At 40.4% G+C, this 26,675-nt stretch overlaps 1 protein-coding gene across 5 annotated transcripts in view; it reads right to left on the reverse strand.

Moving 5' to 3' along the window:
• Positions 1-3,230: 3,230 nt before the first annotated feature.
• LOC123956815 (inositol 1,4,5-trisphosphate receptor type 1) overlaps positions 3,231-26,675 on the reverse strand; it is a 68,839-nt gene continuing 45,394 nt past the window's right edge. For all 5 annotated transcript variants that reach the window (XM_046029262.1, XM_046029260.1, XM_046029264.1 and 2 more), the window contains 18 exons: positions 24,750-24,933; positions 24,337-24,590; positions 22,763-22,963; positions 22,565-22,675; positions 22,111-22,206; positions 21,870-22,013; positions 21,668-21,775; positions 21,335-21,527; positions 19,318-19,440; positions 16,205-16,380; positions 14,330-14,494; positions 13,476-13,665; positions 13,264-13,356; positions 10,743-10,882; positions 9,606-9,771; positions 6,536-6,696; positions 5,435-5,596; positions 3,231-4,649 (listed from right to left, as the gene is read on the reverse strand). In XM_046029262.1, coding sequence (XP_045885218.1) covers positions 4,563-4,649; positions 5,435-5,596; positions 6,536-6,696; positions 9,606-9,771; positions 10,743-10,882; positions 13,264-13,356; positions 13,476-13,665; positions 14,330-14,494; positions 16,205-16,380; positions 19,318-19,440; positions 21,335-21,527; positions 21,668-21,775; positions 21,870-22,013; positions 22,111-22,206; positions 22,565-22,675; positions 22,763-22,963; positions 24,337-24,590; positions 24,750-24,933 — 2,754 coding nt within the window. In that variant the 3' untranslated portion in view covers positions 3,231-4,562. The remainder of the gene's footprint in view (positions 4,650-5,434; positions 5,597-6,535; positions 6,697-9,605; positions 9,772-10,742; positions 10,883-13,263; positions 13,357-13,475; positions 13,666-14,329; positions 14,495-16,204; positions 16,381-19,317; positions 19,441-21,334; positions 21,528-21,667; positions 21,776-21,869; positions 22,014-22,110; positions 22,207-22,564; positions 22,676-22,762; positions 22,964-24,336; positions 24,591-24,749; positions 24,934-26,675) is intronic.

Consider the following 26,675-nt stretch of genomic DNA (forward strand, 5'->3'; position numbering starts at 1 on the left):
GAAAACACGACAGACTGCTGATTGGTCAGAGAGAATCGTCACTATTCACTGCATCATCATTGTGTGCGCCAGACAGAGGCCAGCAACAGAAAGTTTTATATTTTACAGTTTTCGTATGGAATTTCATCACTAAATCCACTTCTGAGAAGTTTTGAGGTGAGAAATCAACTGTGTAGATTTCGAATATTGACAGTTATAGGAATATTTTCGGAGTTGAGTAGCTCTGCAAGTGGCTGCGGGAGAAGCCTGTGCCAACCCGCGGGAGGAGCGTGTGAGGCCGGCCAGCCGCCCGCTCACAGAGCCCTCTGCTCCCGCCGTCACACAGACCGCTGCAGCAACAACGGCAGAGGAAAACACAGCTGGAAGGTTTTCATACCGCTTATCTGTCATACATTCTGAGTAAGGTTGAAAAGTTTTAACTTAAAAAAGAGAAAGCTGTGTGGATCGCTGGTGTGTGTGTCGCATTGAACATTACGTCGCGGCAGTTGTGTGTGGCCTCACTATGAGGACAAGCTAGGTACTATCTCTGGGTACTATTCATAGGTACTATTCAATTAAATTCAAATTAGCTTTATTGGCATGAATGTGTAACAACAATATTGCCAAAGCATCATACATACAACATAAGAACAATCAACCTTTTCATTAAAGCGTAAAGTAAAATATGTGTGTTTGTGTTAAAAAAAAATATTAAAAATAAAATAAATAAACAAAACAGTAAGCCTGTGTGTGCGTGTGTTTAAAAAAAAATATATATATTAAAAATAAAAAATAAAACAGTAAGCCTGTGTGTGTGTATGTGTGTTAAAGAAAATCTATCTAAAATAAAAATCTATAATATAATAGTATAATATAAAAATCTATACTATCTGCAATCGAAAACGGAGCAGGGCCGAGTAGAGTCGAGTCTATCGATTTGCGCTATGGTAGCATTTTTCGGCAAGGCAGCATAGATCGTCACACCGGCAACAGTTCAACGTTTAGTCCTGATGGTAAGATGTGGAACAATGATGTTGTGTGGTTGTGGACTTGTGAGTAACTTATACCATCTGCTAGGTTACGGTCGCAGTCTGAAGCGGCTTTGATTTGGATCACACTACCTTGTTTCTTACGACCCGTCCTTCTCTGCTTCTGATTGGCTAGTAGTCCTTACCTGGGAACTGCGCATGTGCAACTTCCAACAAAGATTTTGTACAAGTAAGATGCATCACTCTACGGTGAAAAGAGGAGCTGCAGCAATGTGCAGTATGAGAAAAATATGGTGTTTTTTGAAAATTAAACCATGTAAATCTGTTCTGTTACAACCCCTAATTAAGATGAAAATGAGCGTAATACCACCTCTTTAAAGAAGTGTTAAAACTAACATCAAAGCACAAAGGCCTGTAAACCTACAATTGATAATACACATACAAGAAGTTACTATTTTGATATGACAATATAAACATATATATAAAATGTCCTAACAAATTCAAAACACAAGGACATCATCAGACTCAACAGGTAATGACCCATAATCAAGGATAATCACCTTAATACACCATGCCATGTAGCCTATATGTCACATGTAAACAGGACATGTGGCTTCATTTCATGATCATCAATGTGCAAGACCTTGAGTTGTTTAATCATTCCCACTAACTCCATAATTTGTTCCTCTGCCAGTTAAAGTTAATATGGATGAATGACCTTATGAAGCAAGAATGAATGAGGTTTTGTGAAGCTGTAAGCAAGTATATCTATCACAGTAGGAAATGTGATGTGATTGGAGAAAAGCTGTAACATTTTCTCTTCCCAACAGAATCCCTCCCTCAGGACTTTTGCCTGGAAATCACATTCACCAAAAGCCTTCCAGTATTATATGAACTCATGCTTAAGCTCTTTTTCAGACAATTTATTGATTTCAAAGACTTCTTTTCAAGATAGGGATACAAAATCCAGTCTCACAAGGCAGATGCTCACAAGGCTGCACAATAAGGAAACAGCTTCCCTGACACATTTTGAAAGGATTTTGAAAAGCAAAACTTGAGTATGTATTTTTAATTTAAAGAAAAGAGTTTGTTTCTGACTTACAAAGAATCCCTAGAGATAAACGCTGCATTTAAAGGTTGGATGTCTTATCTCCCCACTTATTTTTGTCAGATGGGTTAAAAAAGTAACAGCCGTGACAAGACAATCCTGAATAAACACTTTCCCCCCCCCCCCCCCCCCCCCCCCCCCATTTTCAGAAAAGTAACCTCTTTCACAGTAACAAATCAGGGTCTTCATTCTTACTGAGAGCTTCAAAAGACCAGGTCAACTAGTTTAACTATACTTAACTATAATGACTTTTAGAAAATACCTTGGGTGTAGTGAATTAGATGGAAATTGGGTGGGCCACAGGACTCAGTAATTAAAAAATGACCACAACACAGGTCACTGTGATTCAGCTGTAATTAAATAACAACAACGATGGAAAGCCCCTTTAAGACAATCTGGGCAAACGTAACACAATTTAAAGATTTTTTAAAATCCTGACAATGGTACCATTGTTTTAGTCCATTCGTAGATCTTGTAGGACTCCTGGAGAATATTGTGGAAACCACCTTTTGGTCTTAATTGCTTTCTGCATAAAGCCATAAAAAAGGGTTTATTCTTTTAGAGTTTTCCATAATGTTGTATGCTAATAAAATGTGTTATTGGACACAAACTTGAGCTGTTAAATACTGTATTTACTCATGATAAATACAGCATTTGAATGGTGATGTCAATATCAGAAGTGTTACAAAAGGGTATTTCAGAAACATTTTAGGTGATAAATTCTCTTGCAGTGCAAATATTCAATAACAATATAATATAAATTAAGGGCAGTTTTAAAATTAAAAAAATTCTATACATGGTCCTCCTATGCTGCAGTAATACGTGCAAACCCTGTATTCAATATGCTAACATTTCCTCATACAACATTGTTATACGATAAGCAACCTTCCTCTTTTGGACCACAGATAAGATTTCAGAGTTCATCTGCTGGTAATTCCTAAATTTACTTCTCTGTGAGGCTCTTCATTCATCTGACTGCACTGCAGCACTTTGGATGAGTGGCACCGCAAGTTGTCAACAAAGGAACAGATACACAGATAATAAGATACACTTTGGGAAAAATACCAACAACCTCATTAACGTCTTCACATATGCGTTGGTCTTTGGTTTGACTTCCATACGGATGCAGATAATTTTTAACACTCACTAACAGATCATTTTACACACTTGTTTATTTAAATAGACTCCAAGAATGGAATGTACAATTCAGACACAAACCATCTATTAGTATAGTTCAGTTTGGTCAGGCAGCACTCCAAATTACATTTATTAGTTCATAATTTTTCCCCTCTCACATACACCCAAACACTCAAACAGTCATTCTCTTCTGGGTCTTTTATAAAGTGACCTACCAAATCGTAACAATCATTTGTGTGCTACAGAAAATATCAGTGCTTTAGGACTAAATGAATCAAAGGAAGATTAAATAATTCAGTGCAGAGAAAAGTAATATATCCAATTCAATGTTTCTCCCAAAATTACATAAGTTTGCTGCCAGCGTGACTCCATAACACTACTATTATTAAGCACAGCATGGACCTGGCTTCAGTGAAGCAGTCACATGATTTGACTTCTCCCCAGTAGGTTTATATGGTTCGATATTCAAAATAAAAGTTACATAAACAGATCAACATTATTTCTCTTGAAAACAAGTTTCAATGTCTCCTCAAAAGTCTTTTTAATGTAAAGTGTCCTGGAATGAGAAGAACCTACATTTTAAATTGCAGAAGAATTATGAAAGTGATACCAAATGCCTGCCCTAGACGTAACAAAAAAAACCACTGTATAGGTTGTATAACAGTATTAAGAAACTTTGTAAAAGTATGGTTCTCTCTTCAGGATTGTTTACAGGTGTTTGACTCCATATGTTAAATAAAAGACTAGTAGTATTATTTAAAATATAAAAGTAAATATTAGTTCCCAAAAATAATTCCTTCTTATTAAGACTTTGCATATGCTTTAAGTCTTTGTATTGCTGTCAGACAAAAGCAAAATATCAAATCATGTGTTGTAGAGTTCAAACAAACCTTCATGTGATCTGAGTCTGCTGGTGTAACACTGAGGATCAAAACCCCAATAAAAGGCCACTTGACAGGAATACTCCCTCACAATGGCTGAACTTTGGCATGCTGTTAGTGTGGTACAATGCAGAAGGCATTCAGGGTAGTAAAGAAGTCAGTGTTTTCATCTCCTAATCGTACAGGACTGGCATCTCAGGTCCTACGGCACTTGGTGCACACTCCACCCACACAGACACATCCACACTACGGACCGTGAGTAACATACTCAGATAACTTTCTCTTCACACAGACACTCAGAAGCACACATGTTGTAGAAACACTTATTATGGGAGTGTCTGTGAAGTATACAGTCAGACATCGACCTAAATACACACTGGAGATGGACACCTTTTGGCATTCTCCTGTCTAACATGTGGTACACTGTCAGGAGTGCTCAGGCACTAGTGAAACTGGCCCCAAGGGCCCTCAAGCAGGCTGCTGGGGATTGATGTTCATGTGAGGGGGATGACCAAGAAGACCAATTCGTTGCTTTTGCTTCCTCTGCTCTGTCATCTGCACAGGCACAAAAAGAACAGTTTCAAGGTTTCAGCAGCTATCACCTTTGTAATACAGGATTTGAAATACACAAAAACTGAAAAAGCTGCGGTTTTTACAGAAGGCTGTGTTATCTTCGACTCCAGGAAGTTACTGCACCCATCCAAGAAATGTTTTGGTGCATAACCCCATGTAAAACCACAACTTGACATTTTTACACTTCAGTTATTGTACGGACTAAACAAACAAGATACAACTTGTTAATTAGCGTTTCCGGTCTTTATGCTAAGCTAAGATAGCCAAAGTAGCTGCACATTTACTGTACAGGAATGAGTGTGGTTTTTATTGTCCCATCTCACTTTCAGAAAGAAAGCACACGAGTGTATTTCCCACAGTGTCAGACTAATCATTTAGGACAATAGTGAGTCCCTTGGTAATAAAATATTTCATATAAGTTTTGTTATTTAAGGACAACTGCACTGTGCATTTTAAACATGAACAAACCCATTTAAGGAAGAGAAAGAACAGCAAAAACTGGAAACACACTAATTTACTTATTAGTTTAGGTCGTCTGAGTCATCAGCTCCATTATGGTAATTTTAACGCTGTAACAACTCTTCACATGTTTTTGTTTATTAAAACATGTGGTCTTGAGTGAGTGCTAATGTGCTGGATGTGAATAACTTTTCAATGGCTAAACATTAAAAGACTCCGACAAGCTATTCCGTTTTATGAATAGAGGCAAAAGAAAAAAAAATCACTACCAAATGAGGGAGTGCATGATATACTGTCACATAATATACCTGCTCCTTGAGCTCAGTCAGCTGCCCAGACAGGTTCACCACCAGCCTCATGGTCGACTCCAGCTTCTCCTGCAGGTTCCTGATTTCATTTTGTTCCCCCTCTGCATCGCTGCTCACCAGTGACATGGCGCGCATCCGTGGGAACCACTCCAGGTTGTGTTCCTGTGGTTGACCAAGCATATCAGCCACAGACTTTTTTAAAAAAATTCTTAAGCGTTTATATGCATTTAGTAGGTGTTATGTCAAAAACATATTGGTGATTTTAACATGAAGGTGCTGCTGTTTGGCAATCAAGTGCTTAAATGTGAACTCCACATGACACTGGTCTACAACCTGTTTTTTTTAAAGGAACAGGCTTTCATGGTGTTGCTGTTACAGGAATAACAATAGTGAGCGAATAACCTCAGACTGGGCACATAGTGTACGGTGCTATAATGGAAATCCCAGTGAACAGCCCAGCTATTCCTTATCATGCATGGATCACTTTTAGGGTTTGACTGCAACTCATGTGCTGTCTTGTTCCACTGACTTCCTGTTTGTATGCACCCGTCTGTTTGTGTCATTAAATGTGCATGACCGGTATGTCTGTCGGTTGAGATTAGAAAAGAGGAACACATTACTGTATTGAGGTGTGTGTGACGGGCCAGTACATGTTTACAACCATAACCTGAACTCTACTTGATCATAGCACTGTACCAAAAATGTGACACAAGGGGAAACGCCCATCATTCTGCTCTCTCATTCAAGATTGCTGCTACAGACTATTATCTATAAAAGCCGCCAATGCACACACTAATTCCCCAGAATGGCTTTGAAATGATGAACGCCCAAGTACGAAATATGCAGTATGTCATCAAGCAGTGAAGCAGTGGAGCAGACAAACATTTACCTTCGGAAAAACATGTCTTTTCCCCTCTATATTCCCTGTAGACATCAACAACCCTGCTTCTCTTGATCTCACGCAGCATGTGGATCACTATTACCTCCAAGGCAGTGTGGCCTAATACAAAATGTATCCCATTTACAAATGGGAAAAAGCTGGCACTATCATCTGAGGTGGTGGATTTGTGTGTTGAGGGTGTGTCTGTGCTTTCTATTTACCCTGATCATCTCAGCCACATAGCTCTCTGGGCCCGTGTATTCAGTCGAATCTTTAACTTTTACCAGCACAATAAAGAACAGGTAGTGCCACATGTTGTGCTCCTCTTTGATGTGCTCCTCAAAAGTCACCGTCTTGTTGTCAAACTTGTCCCGCTCCAGGCCTGTAGGGGGGCAATAACACACATTATTTAAGTTATGAAGTTACAGTATGTTTAAGAAAAAACATAAACTTGCTTCCTTTATACCCGTTTCTGTTTCACAATTACTTTTTTGTGTGGGTGGGTGGTGGCATCATGCTTTCAGGAATTCTACTGTATATTACATATAAAATAAGATCACAATCAGTCGGTCACACTCAGTCATCAGTTTGTGTGCCAGGAATAAGTTGCACAGTCCAGTAAAGCAGTCTCCAGTCTTTAGTTCAACACTTAAATGACTTTTAAAGCTAATCTATCCTGTAATATCAATAGGAAAAATTACTCACTCAATATTGGGTACATATATACAATGACAGTGAACTGGCTCTTTATTCAACATCTGACATAAGAAACTAAAAAACCTATATATAAACAAAAGTAAGAGTATGAAAATAGACAAGCAGATAAGACAGAATTGGTAACAAAACGCAGAACACAGGTTTCAATGCAACTTTAAAGCAGGGTTCACACAAAAACAAGCGTATTTGCACTAAATTGTAGGGTAAAGCTCTGGAAAATTAAGCATCACCTGTGACAGGCTGTCAGATGAGGAGAGTTGGGTGTTGTTTCCTTGAACAAGATGAAACAGCACTTTTTTTTTGCTCTGCAGTGAATTGCAGAGAGTAATGATGTATTTACTTTGGGGATTTTTAAGGTGGATTTGACAAACAAAATATATGCCTAATGTGGTTTGTCCCTGCTTCACACCTTCAAAGTGAATTCTACACAAATATGCTATTCCATAGAAAAATAAATAGAGAGAACGATGCAACGTTATTACAGAGAATTTTCTAAGGGTGGATAATTGTTCTGCTTCACAACTTTGAGCAGTCTTTTGTAACACTACACCCAATGTGATTCACACATATTCTGTTGGTTTATAATCAATCAGTCACCTTGTCATGTGGATTGGAGCTAGTCTTGCTTATCATATCACATGCAAATTTCAGGATTAGTTATCTGCATTTCTGCCTTCAGAAGAGGATTTCTCTCGTTTACAATATTGATCTGACTGGACTCACTTTGGCCTTTAAGGGCAAATATTCAGATACTTAAATTAGTATTAAAAAGTATTTTAGACACACTGGTTGTTTCCTTCTCTGTAAGTGCTTAAATATGCATCTTTTGATTGTGTATAACTGGTAAAGAGAACTTCCAGGTTTGTAGTAATGTTACTAATGTAAATGAAGGATAGAGTATAGCCAGGGATAAAACCTTTGGGGGCTAAACAAACAGGGGCTATATTAGACTCATGTCACAGGACAACAAAAGAATAAAAATGGGTGTTGGGAGCAGTTCTGATTAATGTTAAATCCAGGATAACATGTTCAGTAATCCATAATATTAGTTTTAAATTTATAATGACACAAAATAGAGCTAAATCCACCACCTGTTAATAGTTGTTTTTGCTACAGGAGACAGAGGTTGAGCCTGATTCCTTGCACAAAAATAATTTCAGCTACAGGTAAAAAAAAAAAAATCAGCCAACCTGCGCAGCAAGTTCATGACGTAAATCAATTATTGGCTACAGACCCAAAGATCTGAAAACTAATACAAGACTGAGAGAAAGATTGGTCGCTTATAAAACCCAGCTAGAGGATGGAGAGCCACTTAAGCCTGTGGAGGTCGGCTCCTAATCTCTGCATCTCCTGTTCCCTTGCGGCCCTTCTGGAAACCATAGAGACGGCAGCTCCCCCTGTGGCCTGGCCTTCTTTAACATGAGTGAGTCAGAGCTGATGGCTGGCTGAGTGACATAATAACGTTCTCGTTCCATATGCTTACCACTTGTCCTGACTGCCTGACCCAACACACGCATGCACGCACACATACGCCATGTCCTGCTGGGCTCACACACACATACTGTACAGTCACACACACACACACGCACACACACACGGCAGCATGCACTTGTTTAGGCACTTGCACATGTAACGGACTTATAAGGAAATGCTGATGATGCTAAACAAAGGGAGTCATCGGTGAAGTTGCACCAAACGTATGGTACGAAAATGAATTTTGTGTGTGTGAGTGAGTGAGTGGGAGAAAATGTCTGTGCGTGTGAGACAGGCATGAATTATGGAGGCGAGCAGAGCAGTGGCAGGAAGCTCTCATGACTCAGCCTTCTTTGGAACTACAGCAAACTGAAAAGGGGGGGAGGAAGAGGGAAGGGGGACTGCAACGCACTGCATATACCTTTACAGACTTACCAGAAACCATTAAAATACACCAAAAAAAAAAAAACAGACGCGGAGAGGGGAATTTGGGAATGAAGCAAGTGACATCAGATGGATTGTGGAAGAGCCCTGATGACGTCTTTGAGACAGACTGGGCTGGCAGGATGCTCTATTAATTAGACAAGTAATCCTGTCACTGCGAAGTTAGAGGTTTGGTTCCCATGACAATATCCTTAGGAAATTCTAACAGCACAAGTGATTTCTTGGCAGAGAAGGCCGTGCCACATAACATAAAGGCTAAAAGCTACACCAGTAAATCTGTCTGAGGTAACCTGTAAAATAGTTATCTTTTAGGGCTGCAACCAAATATTTTCATATATTATTTTATCCTAAATATTGATTATTTTTCCTTTAACTGCTTAGCCTATATAGTGTGAGGCCTATATCCAGTGCTCATTCCCAAATCCAAAGTTGTTTTTTGTCTGAACAGTTAAAACAGTTGCTCACATTGAAGGAGCTGTAACCTATAAATGTTCACCATTTCTCTTTCCTTAAAACTATTAATCATTAAAATGGTACGACATTTTCTGTTGAGTGACTAATTGATTATACAACTAATACTTTAAGCACTAGTCAAATTAGCAAAGTGCACCATGCCTGCAGCTATTCTCTGTTAACAAATCAGCTGAGCAGCCTCACCGCAGATGAAGCAAGTCGTCTTCAGGACTTCTTCTTTTTTCTGCTTTTCACTCCTCAGGTCAGCAAAGGTGTCGATGATGACACCAAAGATGAGGTTGAGAACAATGATGATGACCATGAAGAAGAACAGCAAGTCGTAAATCACTCTGGCCGCAAACAGTGGCTCCTGGGGAAAAGAACAGGACAGGTTAAACGTAGAGTAGTATCAAACCTAAAGGTGTACAACAGTAACTTCTGTACAGTGCCTGTTTAGAGGTACAGACTAGAAAATTAACAGATTATAGCAATTATTAACTTTATTTTGACAACAGAGTGCAATTAAGAGTTAAGTAGAGGTTGTACTGTATCGTGGAGGACTAATGTAAAAAGATTGTCCCACTTAAATGCATAACCCAAAGGGCAAGTCTTTAAGTAAACATGTGTTGGGGATGATGTTATGAGTTTAAAACGAGGTTAACCTTCATCATCATGGATGTTAATGGAAACACAAAACCAAAGGTGTAACCTGCCAGATGCTACAGTAACAGAGAAGGGCAGAAAGTCGGTCAAACTGACGCAGCCTGTTTCTTCAGGCAGGACACAGTTTAAAGTTTAAGGTCCTATGCTCTTTAAAGTAACGGGGTGCGCTTGTCCCTGAATGCATTCAACAGAAGGGGAATACCGAGCAGTGTGCACCAGTCTAATGCAGTCACATTCACACTTATTTAAGACAGGCTTGTTTTAAAGCAACCATGTACTGATGTACTGATCCACTGTGTCTACCCATGTCATTACATGGCTGACTGTTACTTTACTCAGTAAAATACCTCAGCAGCCAGCAAGACTTTCTGACCCAAGTTGCATTGTGTTCTGAGTAAGTGAGGCAGACATTCACATCCTCTTTTGACATCATTGGTGGTTGAGCCTGAATTCGGTGGAAATCTATTTTGAAGTTTAATTCTCACACAAGGCGGAGGCAGTACAGCTGTATGGAAACGTTGTGAAACCTCCATGCTTTTGAAATAAAAAACAAGTTCAGCGCACAACTGGCTCACAGCCAGCTCACATGACCAGTGCTGCAGCTGCGAGTGCTACACCCTCTCGGCCCATACACACGCACACAGGACAGTCAGGGGTCTAATCAAGAGTTGCATTTACCTCTTTGGAAGGCTTCCGGAGAACATCTCCTACACCCCCGCCACTCCTTAATCCATGACTCAGCACAGTGATGATACACATAAGTAGAGAGTCGCACGTCCGTTCCATGTCGCTGTCCTCCTCGCTGTCACCCCCCAAATCTGAGGAAACAAAAAGGAAAAGCTTTAAACATGTATTAACAAATTATTTATCATTAGCAGGTGTGTATTTGTTTACAGACCTTCGTAAACAGCTCATATGCTCGGTATATTTACATCACAGCAGCTCCAGAGAACATCATTTACACTATAATGCCTTATAAAACTGATATAACTTAAACTAAACTAAATTTTTTTTATGTAGCATCCAGCTGTGGCTTATAACAAGGATGATTAAATTAACTCATGTGACCTAAAGAGATTATGAAGGTACATTTACATGTAAAAATATTAATTGCATGACATACTAATTACAGCGCTTCTTCAGATAAATGCTGTTTAAGGAAAAGTAAAATCAAAAGTGAGGTATAAAGCACTTTGAATTACCTTGTTGTTGAAACGTGCTATACAAATAAACTTGCCTTGCCTTGCCTATAATACAATATAGTGTATTTATTTTTAAGATTTGTCCCCTGCACGAGACATGACACTGAGGCCTTTATTTCAAACACCTGCATGCAGTTTACGTGAGTCCTAATGTACTGTGAAAAACACATCCTGGGCTTTCTAGTGATGTAACACACATTGGAGTGTGGCCAACAAAGCACATCTCCTGTCTTTTTAAAAATGGCAGGAAATACCAACAAACATGTTTTATGGCAGTAAGGGACTTAAGTGATCAAATTTTCTGAAAGTTCAAAGTTTCTGTTTTTTGCTTCTTTTTTTTTTTTTTACAACAGCCCTAACTATATTGCATTAAGATTTAAGAAGTGTATTTTAAATATAAGCTTTTCAAAATACACCTTTTATCCCATGTTTTTTGGGGGGACAGTGGGACTTGAAAATGATTTTCAAAATTATTACAAGGCAAATCATACCTTGTAATGTACTTTTGTGGAAAAGATAGACATGATGTCCGTTACATGAAACATACTATAGAAAATAAAATAAATAATATTTATGAGAAAAAAATCTGTGTGATACTTCAATTATGTAAAAATACATATTATTCATTATGACAATCCAAGTAGATTATTTTCTGATTATAAATAAATATTAGTAGTCTGCATTAGAGTAGGATTTGATAGCCTTGTAGACACAGTGTTAATATAAGATATCATCCGCTATTTGGTCATAAATATCCTTGGCTGTAGTTGCAGATTGATATCGGTACAAACTTTGTTTACATGTTGTGGTTCACAGTGTAAAGACATTTAGTCAAAGCAAACATGTTTTTGTTTAGCTGGAATGTGACAACAGCTTTGGTGGAATTTGTTCTGATCCAGACAGAACAAAAATCAACATTTCTGAATGATTAAATCCAGTTTGATAAAGTTTATAGGTCGTTTTAGAATACTTAAGAGGAAGACACGTCAATGAATTATGAATTTATGGACCTCTGACTCAGTCAAATGATGGACTGTATACAATATTTCATGATCCCCTTGTCATCTAATTATTGGCCAAATCAATTTTATAGTACTTGTGTTTGGGTTGATGGCTGAGGGAATGAAGCAGATGCTGTTCTGATATTACTGAATTAACTGGGCAAGTTTATGGGTCGTACCTCTGGCAATGTTTTGGACCATGATACTAAATCTAACAACAAACAGAACAAAAGTATTAGTGAGTCAAAGGTAACTGCATTTTCCGTTTTAGTCTGGAAGATGCCTCACATCCTTAGTCATGGGGAGTTTCCAGGCATTTAGACCTTTTGAAGAGTTCACATGCCTGTCACATGAGGGTCAAGCAGGTCACATGTAAATAGTTTAGGTCAAAAGGCTGAATGGTCACGTGACATTCGACTGGGTCACATGAATTAAAATTGGAATTTGTGTGAAACAGCAGAACACAAAGAAACAGGGCACTACAAAACATCCCACAGTTTTCCTTTCGCTTACTGCTACCTGACTTCACAACATTTCAAGTAGACACAACCATATATAATTGCCAGTTCTCTACTTATCTTAGACATCACCGTAAACCCGTCCTACATTACCACTCGTTGGGCTGTTGTGTTTACTCCCAATTTTTTAATTTGATTTAATTTGACTGAATTTCTATTTCGGCTGTGATAATCATTGCAAGATTTAACAGCAACCAACCAATTCAACCAATGCCACATTATTTGATCCCAGGCTGTGTGTCGGCCACATCAGTTCCAACCTTACAAATGAAATGAATCACATTATAAATTGCGCTTGATGTTAGCACTAAAAAATCATGACAAAAAAAAAAAATCATGACAAAAAGAATCCACACAAGAACACCGAACATTCAAATATTATTTATGGACTGATTGTTGTTAATTATTGAAATATATAGCCAGAGACACAACTCTCAAGCTACACCGATGTAAAACCCATTGTTGCAGCATACGTTACCTTCCTGCAGGGCTCCTGAGGAGCAGTTCTCATCAATCCCTGCCTGACACATTCCTGCAGACAGAAACTCGCTGGCCAGACTGGCTACATTTTCTAGAAAGTAGGAAGGGACAGTGCATATGTTTTTTAGTCTTTTCTAAATAAAAATAACTACTGTCTTGATTCTTTAAGGCTGTTTGGAAAAATTATAAATGACAGGAGTCTGTCCTCACTCAGAGTTGCGTTGGGGATTCGATCCACTTCCAGGATGAAGTCATCTTTGAAGAAAATGTAGCCAACGATGGAGAACAGGTAGACCAAGATGAGAGCCAGCACAGCGGTGAGCACGATGGAGCGACCATTACGAGTCACGCTCTTGATTACATTCAGCAAGGTCTCTTCTCTGTATACCAAGTCGAACAACTACAGAGGCAAAGCACATGTTACAAAACACAAGGCAAAATATGTGTGATTCATTGTGAAGTGACTTAAAACCTCTCAGATGACAAAATTAGACTTTGTAAACATGTAGTGTGCATGTGCATTCCTTTAGGTAACATACTGACATCGTCTACATACAGTGTGACCAGTATTTGCTGTACGGTGAACGTGAAGTTACACAAGAAGTTTGTCTGACATGAATTGTGCATATGTTTTCAGCATCTTGTACTTATATATAAATATGGTAATATGTTGTGCTGCATCTGCAGTGGAGCTGCTTGAACCTGTGAATTAATAACATCTCTAAATACTGGCATATCCAGTCTGACACATTATGAAGCAAACCTAAGGCAATGGTGCAGAGTAATTACCACCACAACCACCAACAACAGCCTTACAGCACCAACTAAAGGCAAAGTCTGGCTTGCAAGTAGGGATATGTCCTTGAATACACCATGATGGAAAGCTATGGCTACATACAAAGAGAAGAAATATTTTAAACATGGCTTTACTCAAAACCTGTTGCCCTCATATTTCTTAAGGGTATTACTTGCCTGTGTTCTATACTAGTAAGTGGGGATGTATGTGTATGTGTGTTTGCAAAAGGTGTTAAAGCATGCATTCTTAGTATGTATGGTTTTCTCACCAATAAACTGTAGAAGAAGACGTGGACAAACACCCCCAGGCAGCAGATGATGAGGTAAATGAGGTGGTAGAGGAACTCAAAGTCCAGCACCATGGCCTTGTATCCGCGTGTGAAGGTTCCTCGGTTCCCCACAAAACTTGTCAGGAATATGATTTTATTGCACACCTGGAATATAAAGTCAGTCTCTCTTTAATCATGAGAATCCAGGACAATGAAATCCTATTCATTTTAATATTGAAAAATGAACGTGGCCTTGGTCGAGGGCTCTGGGTCAGACACTGGAAAACAGCAACGTTTACGCAAAATGAGGACACATGGAGTGTGTTTACATGCGCATAAGTAACCTGTTTATTATTGGCATTCTGCAGTGACTTGATTTCTTTAACGTCATGTGTACGAGAAACTAGGCATAGGGATTAACAGAAACCCGGTTAACACAGTAGCTGCCTGCCGGAGAAACCTGACTTCTGATTAGATTTAGACTTTATTGTCCCCAAAGGGAGATTTATTTCACACAGTGCCATATGCTTGGTAAAGACTTAGGGCAGGGAAAGTATCACTGTGACAGCAGAGGGGTAGGAATGAAAGGAAAGGTCATCAGCAGTGCATCCTTTCATATGGAATAATGAAATCGAAGCTCTCACTAAGAATGAAACTGACATTAAAATATACTGACATTAGTGAAAGGTTCACACTCATCAACAAATATATTAAATGTTAGAATGTCAAAAACACAGTCAGGGAGACATCCTGACTACTGACCAGCTGAATGTAAACTAAATTTTAGAGTCACCCGGTTACTGCAGTCCATGGTAACGTGTTCTCTGATTCCCTGCCTAGAACCCGATCTCTCTCAATAGCCCGGTTTCTGGTGTACATGTAAACGTAGCATTTGAGGGGAGAGATGGCAGTGGTGTGTGCAAGACTTTATTTTGTGTGTGCGTGTATGTGTTTAGAAGCACATCTAGAAAATCCCTGGCGAGTGCAGGGGTGGCGTCATACTCTCTAGGGTCCAGTGACGCACTTCACACCCCATAACACAGCCAGGCATTGCCAGGAAGAACTGTAGGGCCAGCGGGCAACACCACAGGCAGACGGGGCACCAGTCTGCCAAGTGGGCATTAGTGTGAGCAAGAGTTGAAAGAAGAACTGGAACTAGTGCGGTGGACGTTTTCCCAGTACTGAGAATAGTGAAAGAAGTGGTGTGATTTTAGCATTTCTCTGGGGAAAATTACTGACATACCACACAACCTCTTGCACACAGGACAAGGAATTTGAGATATTGATCTCTGAGATTTCTGCTTCTACCCCAATACAATGGAGGCTCACACACTGTCTGCAGTTTTCATAGAGACTGGCTCCTGTGTAGAAATATAGTTCCAATAAAAACTGCCCACATTTTTTCTGGAAAAACACTTTACTCTGGGTTTTTAAATGAGAATAAACTAAATTCTCTGCCACTTATTATTTTCTTTGTCAATGGATCTGCGTAATGTTTAGTCCATGAAATGGGAAAAATGAGAAGAAAGGTCCTATCACACTTTCTCAGAGCCAAAGGTGAAATCTGATAATTGCTTGTTCACATTTGAGAAGCTGGAAAGAGAAAATATTTGGCATTTTTGCTTGAAAAATGACTGAAACGATTAATTGATTATCAAAATAGCTGCTGATTAGTTTTCAGAGGATCAATTAATTAACTTAACTAATTGTTTCAGCTCTGCAAAATTCAATTTCCTTCCATTTTGTTGGGGTGGCAACACAAATTTCAGAGATGGACAACTCAAAAGCTGGGCAATCAAAACCAAAACTAACTGCATGGCTTGAAACCACCAGCAATAATTTGGGTGAACTGACCCTTTAAGTCAGACTACTCACATTAAAGGCACCCAAAAGGAAGAGGGTGGGCTCCAGGCCGACAGAGAAGATGAGACGGAGGATGGTGATAATAACGAGGGCTCGGATGCCCAGCGGTTGGGGCATGATGATAACGATGATCAGCGTTGACAACACTCCCATCCACAGCAGTGCAGACAGGTGGGGATCAAGCATCACTGCAGAAGATAAATGTACGTAAACACACAAGGAAACCAACTAAATTTGTGCACACACACAAGCTATAAAGGATACCTGCTAAAACCGCTGAATTTGACAACCCTGTCACACAGCAAACTTGCCATATGTGGAACAGCATCACGTTGAGAGGTTGACGGTGCAGTATGCAGCTTAAATGAGGAAGGCCTCGGGCCTTCATAATGACACTTTGAACTTAAAGACAGACAGTTACATAGCCAAAAGTATATGACATACTTCTTTGAGTATGTGTGTGTGTGCACCAAGTTGTGAGACCCTACCTGATGTTTTCCTTGATCCTAGGCTAACCAGGATTAGTGTCCTAGTCAGGGTTTTCATGTGGCAACGTGTCACTCTTACGCTAAAACCCATGACCAGGTTTGACCATCCTAAAAACAAGGCCACACCCAACCTGCTGCCTCTGATCCCCCTTTCTTAAAACACAGGACTAACATGTGTGCAAGTATGCATGATGGTAAAAACTCCATGAACACCGATCACAGATCAACCTCAGAGTACATAGAAAAGGAAAAAAATAGAAACAGATGAATGTGTTGACGTTGGATAGGTAGAAAAACATCAAGGGAAAACCGAGTAAGAGAAAGAAACAGGAAAATGGGGCAGAACTGAGAGTTGCGGTGGATAAAAAAAACAGAAGGGGAGTACTGCGGGTAAGGGAGCCCTCCTTTCCTCCCCTACTTCCTCTCCTCCCACCATGCCACCTTCTCTCCTTCTAGAGTTCTCTCCCCTCCCAATCCCTGTGGAGATCACATGACAGGTGCCACTTACATAACAGCCATCTCTAAAAATACCTCAGCTGAAAGATTCATGAGGAATGAGCAGAGAGCAACACACAACTCCAGTGATGTGGCAGACTGAAAGAGGGGCGCCTACGTGCTCACAAACTCTGTACCTACCCTACACTTCATAATTGTGCGCAAACATCTATAAAATCAACGGCTGGGATGGCTGCAAGCATGCACTGTCTGCCTGTGAGCATGTGAGCGCGTGGTGCTAACTAAAGCTAAAAGGCAGTCTGTCATGCATGCAGGCAGAACATACTGACCTAGATCTCCTGCTCTTATAACCTTCATTCTATAGCCCCAAGCAAAGGAGGGAGGAGGGCACAGGAAGAGCAAGCACAGTGTGTATGTGAGCGAGTGAGTGCGTGAGTAAGAGAGAGAAGGAAGGGGCCCAAAGCCATAAAAGTGCCTGTCAAAGCAGGCCAAAGGTATGCTGGAACCTCACGTGATGATGTCTTGCACACAGACCGAGTTACAGTGTAGAGGAGAAATACAGCCAGACTGCACTGGTGTTGCACTCAGTTTTTAACAGTGAAACAGACACAACGTTAACATAAAGTTAAAACTAAGATTGTATAAATGATTGAACTCTTGTAATGGGTGTTAATTGTTCTGCTCTCTTTGCACTTTTTGTGCAATTCCCTACAAAAATGAATAAAACGCTACATTTTCTTGTAACCTAGCATAATTCACAACTTCACCAAATAATCTGACGAGACGTAAAGCAACTGTAAAAAGATGTATACAAACGTACGGAATTGTACACATTTTTTTCATTGGTTCGTATTTAAATTAAAGTAGTAGTCAATATTGTGTTACTCTATGGATAATCTTTCATTATGCTCATATTCTTTGTTCATGTTTGAATATATGTAAATGTGAATGGTAATTAAAATTTGCAAATTCTGTCAGATTGATCACAACACAGTTTTTAATATGAGTCAGAGTAGCATGATAGACTTTTAGATGGAAAACTGAACTGACAGAATAAAATCAAATAGACAAACATTACTGTGCAGGATTTGGCAGCTGAATAAATTGCCTTGTTTGAAGTGTAAAACATGATTTATGACTTTTTCTGGTCACCTGATATGATGTGCATGCCCTAACTGAGTCAATGTGAGCTTTGTTTACGGATAATTAAATGGCTCAGGGCGCTCCTGTGTTTATTGTGGTCTCCACTGTACTGAAAGTCAAATATGAGCTCAAGCCTTTAGACCATGGGTTGTGGTTAGTCGGTGTGTGGGTGTGGGTGTGGGGGTGTGTGTGTGTGTGTGTGTGTGTGTGTGTGTGTGTGGGTGTGTCTTAAACAAAGGTAGAGGGCTGCTTAGATCCTGCTCCTAATCCTGGTCAGGTGATAGAAGTCAGCAAATCAGAATATTGTGGTATAAGGAGATCAGTGAGTCAATGCTGATGCCCTGAAGAACAACTGAGAGTCAGCTCTTCAAAAAGTCTCTGTGGGTATGCTGCACCATGTAAAGGTTTCTTATGAGTGTGATGTGAATGAAACAAAGTAAAAAATACAAATACAAATTGGGTACAATATAAAAAAATGGGTGACATAATATGGCAATGGCTTTTTTTTTTTGCTTCTCCCTAATCTCTTGTTGTATGTTGTAGCAATTAGTGCTATTAATTTAGTATAGCCCATCACTGTAAGGGATCAGCTCTATCTATTTTCTTCATGTCTATTCAATATGCCACATCAGTATAGGTGAACAATTGTCTTTTGTAAGTTTGTAACATGAAAACATGTTAGCAATCCCCCGTCCTTCCTGTTTTGCATTGTTCAGCGCTTAACCTTTGATTGACCCCAGTTTCTAAAGTCTGTATGCAAGAACAATGCAGTACATACAAATGTCTCTCTAATGCTGCATCATTACAACATCAACATGCACGGAAGAATTCACTACAGCAGCATTCAATGTTTCATATGCGTGAAAGAGTGACAGGCAGCTTCACCGGAGCAAAGCTGATATCTACGTAATTCTGAATTTAAAAAGATCGAGCCACTGGAAATGTGTAGTGAGATCTTACAGTGATGTTAGTAACAGGATGTGAGCAGGGTCTGGGCTCAGTTTGAAAAAGACAGGTGTCTGCCTAGATGCGACTGACCTCCATGAACCCCCTCCAGAGGGTAGAAGAAGCAGACCAACAGGTTCATGAGCACAGCCAGGTTGAATGAAACATTACTCCACACTGACATGTTTCTGGAGCACCAGTACAGCACTGGCTGGGCTGAAGGGGAGACATTAGACATATTTTTCAGATTCAATCAAATACAATATGATTAAGGTAGATTTTATCAATACGTTGTGTGAAACAAATTTGAAAACAGCTCCAAGATCCCAAGATGACGTCTTCTGATTGCTTCTTTTGTCAAACAAAACACAGAAAAGTAGCAAAACGTCACACTTACAAAGTGGAAATCTGACATTTTTTGATAAATATTGATGAAAAAAATAATGACTTAAATCATTAATTTAACAAACATAACTTCTTTAATAAACAATCAACTTCAGGGTTCTTCAGTTCTCTAAAATAATTTTACAAACCATTATGGGGACAGTGTAGAAAATCGTAGGAAGAGGATAAAACGGCCAACACTGTTAATAATGTATGTTAAAATGTTGACACCAAAAATAAGCTTTTAAAAAGGTCACAATGAAGAGACAGCCTAAAACATGCCACTTTGACCTTTGCATCAGACACACAGTCTGACGTTTAATAGACAGCAACAGATGCAGGGACTTTTCTCTGTCCATCCCCTCTTCTGAGTGAGAGACAAAATATGGCTTTGTGTGGGTATGCAGTCTTGTACGTGGATTATAAGTGTGACTGAGTGTGGGTGCGGGTCCGTGTGTGTATGTTTGTGAGCATGAGCAAGAGAGCTCTCAGTTGTGATTCATAAGGTTACTGTACAAATGTTTCACGGCTCAAAGAATGTGGAAAGCCCCTGTCTGCTTTTAGACAGTGGAAACATGCACGTACATAACACGAGCACACACAGGGCGACATTGTTAGCCCTGCAGTTATGTTGGGGATTCACATCCCTCCATCCATTTTACCATGCCCTCTTATCCTGTCCAGGCTCGCAGGGATTGAGGTCTATCCCAGCAATGGGCGAGAGGCGGGTTACACCCTGGACATGTCGCCAGTATGTAACCGGGAGACATAGTCGCACAACTGCATCCACACCTATGGTTAATTTGGAGTTTCCATTTCACCTCACCTGCATGTCTTTGGGCTGTGGGAGGGAACCAGAGCACACAGACACAGGCGGAACGCGCAAACTACACACAGACAGGCCTCAGCTGGCCTCGCAACTGTGAGCCGAATCACTGAGCCACCGTGCCGCAACCAAGTAGGGGATAACGGAGCATGAAGCGTCAGGTTATATCTGGACAAAAAAGGCACTGAAGTCTGGTCAGCTGATCAGCGTCATTCGATTCTTAAAATAAACACATTTACGAAGAGAATTGAGCGGCCTTGATAACCCACCACGCTCACTAAGCCATAGTGTCGTTGCTCCTTCTTATGCTTTGCTCTTACTTGCTGCACGCTGCTGCACCAGCTGTGTGAGCAGACCCACCACCCCTGTCACCTCCTATTGTACTTTCCTATGACGATTATGGTTAATAGCACCTCCTGTCTGAAACATTATGTATAGTGTTGGTTTAGTCAACTGATCAATTAACAGAAAATTCATCTGCAAATGGACTAATTGCTTTATTAATTTGCTTGAAGCTTCTCAAATGTGATGATTTGCTGGTTTTAAGAGTTTTATATATTTTGTTTTATATAGTTTTAGATTCAGTATCTCTGGGTGCGGTTTTTCGGTCAAACTAAACAAGCAATCCGTAAACGTCACGCTGGGTTGAGTTCTGTGATGGATCACTATTTTCTGGTACACTATAGACGGCGCTAACGAATAATAAACATAGCTGACTTAATCACTTGTATCCCATATGTCTGTGGGTAGCATTAGAGTGATATTGCGCTCTTCAGAAAAAGAGTTCATTCAGCCAAATGCAAGTAAATAATGAAACCTGTGTCATGTGACACAACTGAAATATTAGTAATGTGTATTTGACCACTACGGGCACTACACATGCTACATTTTGACCCCTACCTCTGAGCTTCTTCTGCCAGTTCATCTCATTGAAGAGGTCCTCTGCTCGCAGGAAGAAGTCGTTGATCTTGCTGCCCTGTTCGTCTCTCTCTGTGGTGTAGTAGATTCGCAGCTTTGACTCTGAGGTCAGGAACTCACAGATGTTGGGCACAGGGAACACTATCTCCTCCATGGTGCGGTCATGACGCACGATCTGAACACAGAGAGACGCACGGTCACCTCCACGGGGCAAACACCTTCTGACAGTTTCTTAGCAAATATGCAATAAAAAAAATCTGTTTTCTAGACGATTAACTTGTTTTGCAGAATTTGACTAGAGTTGTGTGTTGTGACCTCTATCTGAGCAGTGTGTTTGGCGTAGAACTCCAAGGCCTCATCTCCCTCTCCACTGGCCCCTCCTGGCTTTAACATAATGGACAGCTCCTTATTATGACGTGCCAACTGTGAGGAACACACAGCACAGCAACAAGAATTGAGCTTAATTAATTAATTAATTATTAATGTTGGATAATCAAAATGGGATTGAACAGCAGACCTGGTGAGCTAAAATGTAGATGTTGTGTCCAACATTTCGGGGGGAAGCGGCATCATGTTCCTCCTCTTCCCCATTGTCTTCTTCCTCCTTTGTGTCCTCAAACTCTACTTCTCCCTGCAGGTAGGCCTTTTTTATCACCTCCACCTGGACACACACACATGCATTAACAACTTTATACTTTTTCAACAGGATAATATGTGATATTATGGCAGCAGCTGTGAAGAGGATGTCATTTCCTCACCAGCTCTTTAGGCCTCATGTTGTACAGGATCCTCTCTGCATTCTCACTGTCATGACGGCTCTCCATGATGGCGAGCAGCAGCTTGGACGCATTGTTCTGAGAGTGAAAAAAAGCAGAGGACGCACTAAGAACTTGAGCTCTGTCATTTCCTTCATCCAAGGAAAACAGAAAGAAACCCCGGTGCTCTAGGAAAATGCACTCTGCAGCTATTTGTCTTGGCAGGCGAGCACAAAAGTTAGTTCAGCTCAGACGAATGAATGTCCAGCTCTCATAGTTGTAGCCTGTCAGTGATATTCCATCCCGCTGTGAAAGGAAACTACTGCACAATTTTGTTTGTTTTCATTTTTTTGGCCCGAAGCCCAAACCTAGAGTTAACCCATTCTTCAGTTTCAAACCAAGGTACAAAAGTGTAGATCCTTCCTCTACTTCACTTACGCCATCTCAGCCAACTCACCTTGAGCTCCAACACCAGGTCCATCCGCTTTTTCCCGAGTGGGTTGATGTCATTAAGGATCAGGGCGATAATTATATCAATTCCATTGGACTCATGAGTGGCAATGCAATTCTGGAGAAAATAAAGTAAGAATTTATAAAACAGACAGAGCCTTAGTGCCATCCCATCCTCCCCCTCTGGCAGAGTCTCTTTATGTACCTGGTTTTCATGGCAGGGGCCTTGGCAGTACTCTGTGAGACTCTCCAGGGTTTGGTTGATGAGGGCAACGTTCTTCTCGTTGATGTACAGTCCAAGTAGTCCGAGACCTCCTGTGGTGCTGCCACAGATACAGTCTAAGAACTGCAGAGTCTCACACACGAGGTTGTGGTTGTTCTTGTTGTTTTGAAAGCGGAGGAAGTTCTGAGGAGATAAAAATGGTTTGGGTTTGGCAGATAAGATCAGAAGTGGGACAGCGGTACTGTGACATGTCTGTATGGACTGAACTGGACATAAACCAAATAGCATAAGTGTCATTTAAACTGGGCACACTGGGGACATGTCCCCACCACATTTTGAAATGGCTGGTTTTGATCCATGACTATTTGAAAGCATTTGTTAAAAATGTATTGAAAAATAGCTTGCACGTAGAAATGTTAACTAATAAAAGAAAATGCTTTGAAAAAGGTTTATTTGCACAACAAGAAAACAGGCAAAGCAATTTAAATATAGAAGAAACAAATGTCATGGTCCAAAAAAGTAACAGGCTTCTGATTACTGCATTATATTCTGTTATATTTTTCTATTAATGAATTGTCACTTGCCAGCTGAATTTTTTGTTTCTCTTTTTATAAATGAAGACATTTCCACACTAAACTGGAAAATGTCTCCAGGAAATTAAATGGTTAATGCTCAAAATCTTCTAGGGGAGCACCCCCTGACCACCCACTAACATATTTCAGCATTTCATATTTCTTCAAAATAGTGTTAAAAATATTTTCATCTTGTTTTTTGAGCATCGTCAGGTCCCTTGACACAAGTGCGTCATCGTGCCCCTAATCTGAGCCCTTATGTCTCCACCACTTTTCAACACAAAGTGACGTCCTTGCCAAATATAAAAACAAAACCGAATAGCTACAAATGAAAATTCTGCTCAGTCAGAACTCAGTCAGAACTCAGTGGAGGTTTTAAGACCAAAGACAGGGCGAGTAAACATCCATATTTCTGTTTTAGCCCTCGACAGAACTGTTGAACTTGACTATACCATCAGAAGCATGCCAATGTGCCAGCAGTCACGAAACCCAAACTTCTTTGCAAACTGGAGTGCTGTAAATCTTTAGCTTGGCATCACATTGCAGCAGGGTTTGTGCACCAACACAACATTTTACATTCTGAACAAAACAATGTTGGTGCTGAAAAATAATTTGATGACAAGGTGCAACTTTTAGACCCACAGAATAACAATTTCTGCAAAATACAAAAGAGGCTAACTTGCTCTGTCTTCATAAAAACTAAAGGTTAGATCTCAGTTACACATGAGCGAGTAGTTGATAAATTATTTTTAATTTACTTCTTCAGAGATGTCTGATTTCTAATGGAAGTACTGTACTTGGGAGGATTGCTATTTCAGCATGTACTGCCATTAACTAAAATAGCTTTGCCACTAAGATGAAATAGAGTAGAGGCCAAGAAAGAATGACTTGCTGAGTCTGTACAAACTGAGGCCCTGTAGCCAAGTGTGACCCACTCTAATGGATATCTGTAAAACTAGCAGTCTGAAGCTCAGCCTGGCCCACCTGTAGATCACGGTTGTGATTCTCACAAAGCAGCTGGAGGAAGCGAAGGATGGGCTGCATGATAACGATTACAAAACTCATTTCTCCCTCGTCCTGGTTCTTGTCCCCAGCGCTGGCCTGGCCATCTGCTGAATTGAAGTGGTCCTCAGGGTCTGCTTCTCGCCGGTAGGAGTTAAAAGCCTTCTTGGTGGCAGACGAAGCCTCTAACAGTTGTTCTTTCACTTCCTCTGTCACGGTCACTGCTGAGTCTCTGGCTAAAGAGAGACAGTCAAAAACCCACATAAATCCTCTTTCTACTCCGGATCTGCACCTTTTATTTATCTTTGTTATATAATGTAACGAGCAGTGGCATCTTTTGTTGGTAACAACATGACTTTAGTTCATACATCAGATCATAATTTGTGACCTCTGACCTTTTTTGCGAATGGGGACATCTTTGTCCTGGCTGTCCTCATCTTTGTTCCTGTTTCCCAGGTCGCTGGTATTTACGGTTACGGTGGCTTTGATCTCCAGCTGGGCCACCTTCATACGGTCATAGAAGACCCTGAAGAACTTTTCCGATTTCTTGTCTTCTGTCAGACGGCCAAAGAATGAACGCTGGACAAATGGGACAAGAACAGAAAACAAAGAGATTATTGATCTTATTGTCTGCTAAATGTAATCTGGTTGAGCAATTAATTGTGCCAATCATTCTTCAAGCAAAAAAACAAAAGTTACTCTGGTTCCAGCAACTTAAATTTCTCTATTTTATATAATTTTCCAAATGTTTTATCTTAGGGTTTTAGCCTGTTGGTTGAATAAAAGAAGTAATTTGAAGATATTACCTTGGAATGTCTACTGCTACTAACACTATTTTCTGACTGATTAGATAGTCAAAACTTCATTTTTCTCTCCACCTTTGTATTATGCAACTGATACTAAAGAGTAAAACCAGTAAACGTAAATGTTGAATGTGGACTAGGCCTAAAGCTGTAAGATGCACTTTTGTGTCTTTCTATGCACATTCATTCTATCAAATTTACTAAGAAATCATCATTCAGTAAGAGCACAATGGACTTGAATGGACAAAGCATTGTGTAACCACAGTGAAGCAAGGGTTTGAACGCCGCAGTTATTGCTGTGAATGGGGTCATGCAGAATTAGGACACTTTTGAGCCTGTGAGCGCAATGCATACACTGTGTCCCAATCTACAGGGCTGTTGTTTTGATTATGTAAGAGCTGTTATCTGCTGCACCCTATGGAAAGGCTTCAACCAGCAGGAGCACACTCACCACGCTAACGGGGTAAAAAAAATTACAGTCTGGTCGACTTACATACATAGAGAAATGGAGACGGTGGGGAGAAAGAGAACAGAGGTGAAAAAAGGCAAGAAAGAGGGAATGAGGGAGCAAAAAGTTGAAAACAAAAAGCAGATGATTGAGAGAGGGGAAACGACAGCCAGCGATAGGGAGTGAGAGAATGTTATCAGACAGTATCTAGGCCAGTTCTCCAAGTTACATAATCATCTGTCTTTGCAGGTTAAGTGTAAAACTGGGCTACTGGAGGAAACAAATAAATGATAGTCACAATGAACATGTTAAGCAAAATGGACAAAACAAGCATTGTTTCTCTTACTGCAAGGACACTGTCTGAAAGAGTTCAAGTACTAAGAGGTTTCTATGCATTGGAATTTACTGATAAACACACTGCTAAATCTTTTGATTCAAAATTAAATATAGTGACCAACCAAGTAAGTAGCCAAGAGACTGTGAGCGCATTATTAACACAACACAGAGCTAACCTAGTCTTCTTCCACGTTTCTTCCAAGAAAACAATAACTGTGTGCTTGTGCCCCAAAGCAGATTCCAGAGTCTTATTGAGCCCCACCCCGGCCCTCCACCACTGAGCAGCAGCCTTCCTGCACGTACACACTTTGCCAACACTCAGGGATGAGGAGATAGCAGCATGGGGAGGGGGACGAGTGGAGGTGGGGGGCTGCCGAGCAAGGCCATCACGTAATAAACAACTTGAAGACAGAGTGGAGAGTGCAGAGAGGGGATTAGCTGCACCACCGGCAACCCACTAACAGCTCACAACTAATAGTATGCCTGAGGAGGGAGGGTGGTGGTGGGGGTGCGAGGATGGTAATGCCAGTCTGTCTTTGCTCACATAACTCTGTCCTCTAACATCAGCTAAAGCTAAAGTGTGTGTGGTGTGTGGCGACAGGAGCGCAGAGGGTGAGGCATGAGGCCCAGGCCAGGGCCACACATTGATTGGACCAGAGCAAACAGAAAGAAGAGCACTTGCCATCAACCCCAACCCCCCCACCCTTTACTATTACATAACTCGCACACACACA

Source organism: Micropterus dolomieu, linkage group LG18 (genome assembly GCF_021292245.1).
Source record: "Micropterus dolomieu isolate WLL.071019.BEF.003 ecotype Adirondacks linkage group LG18, ASM2129224v1, whole genome shotgun sequence".
In the NCBI taxonomy this organism is placed as follows: domain Eukaryota; kingdom Metazoa; phylum Chordata; class Actinopteri; order Centrarchiformes; family Centrarchidae; genus Micropterus; species Micropterus dolomieu.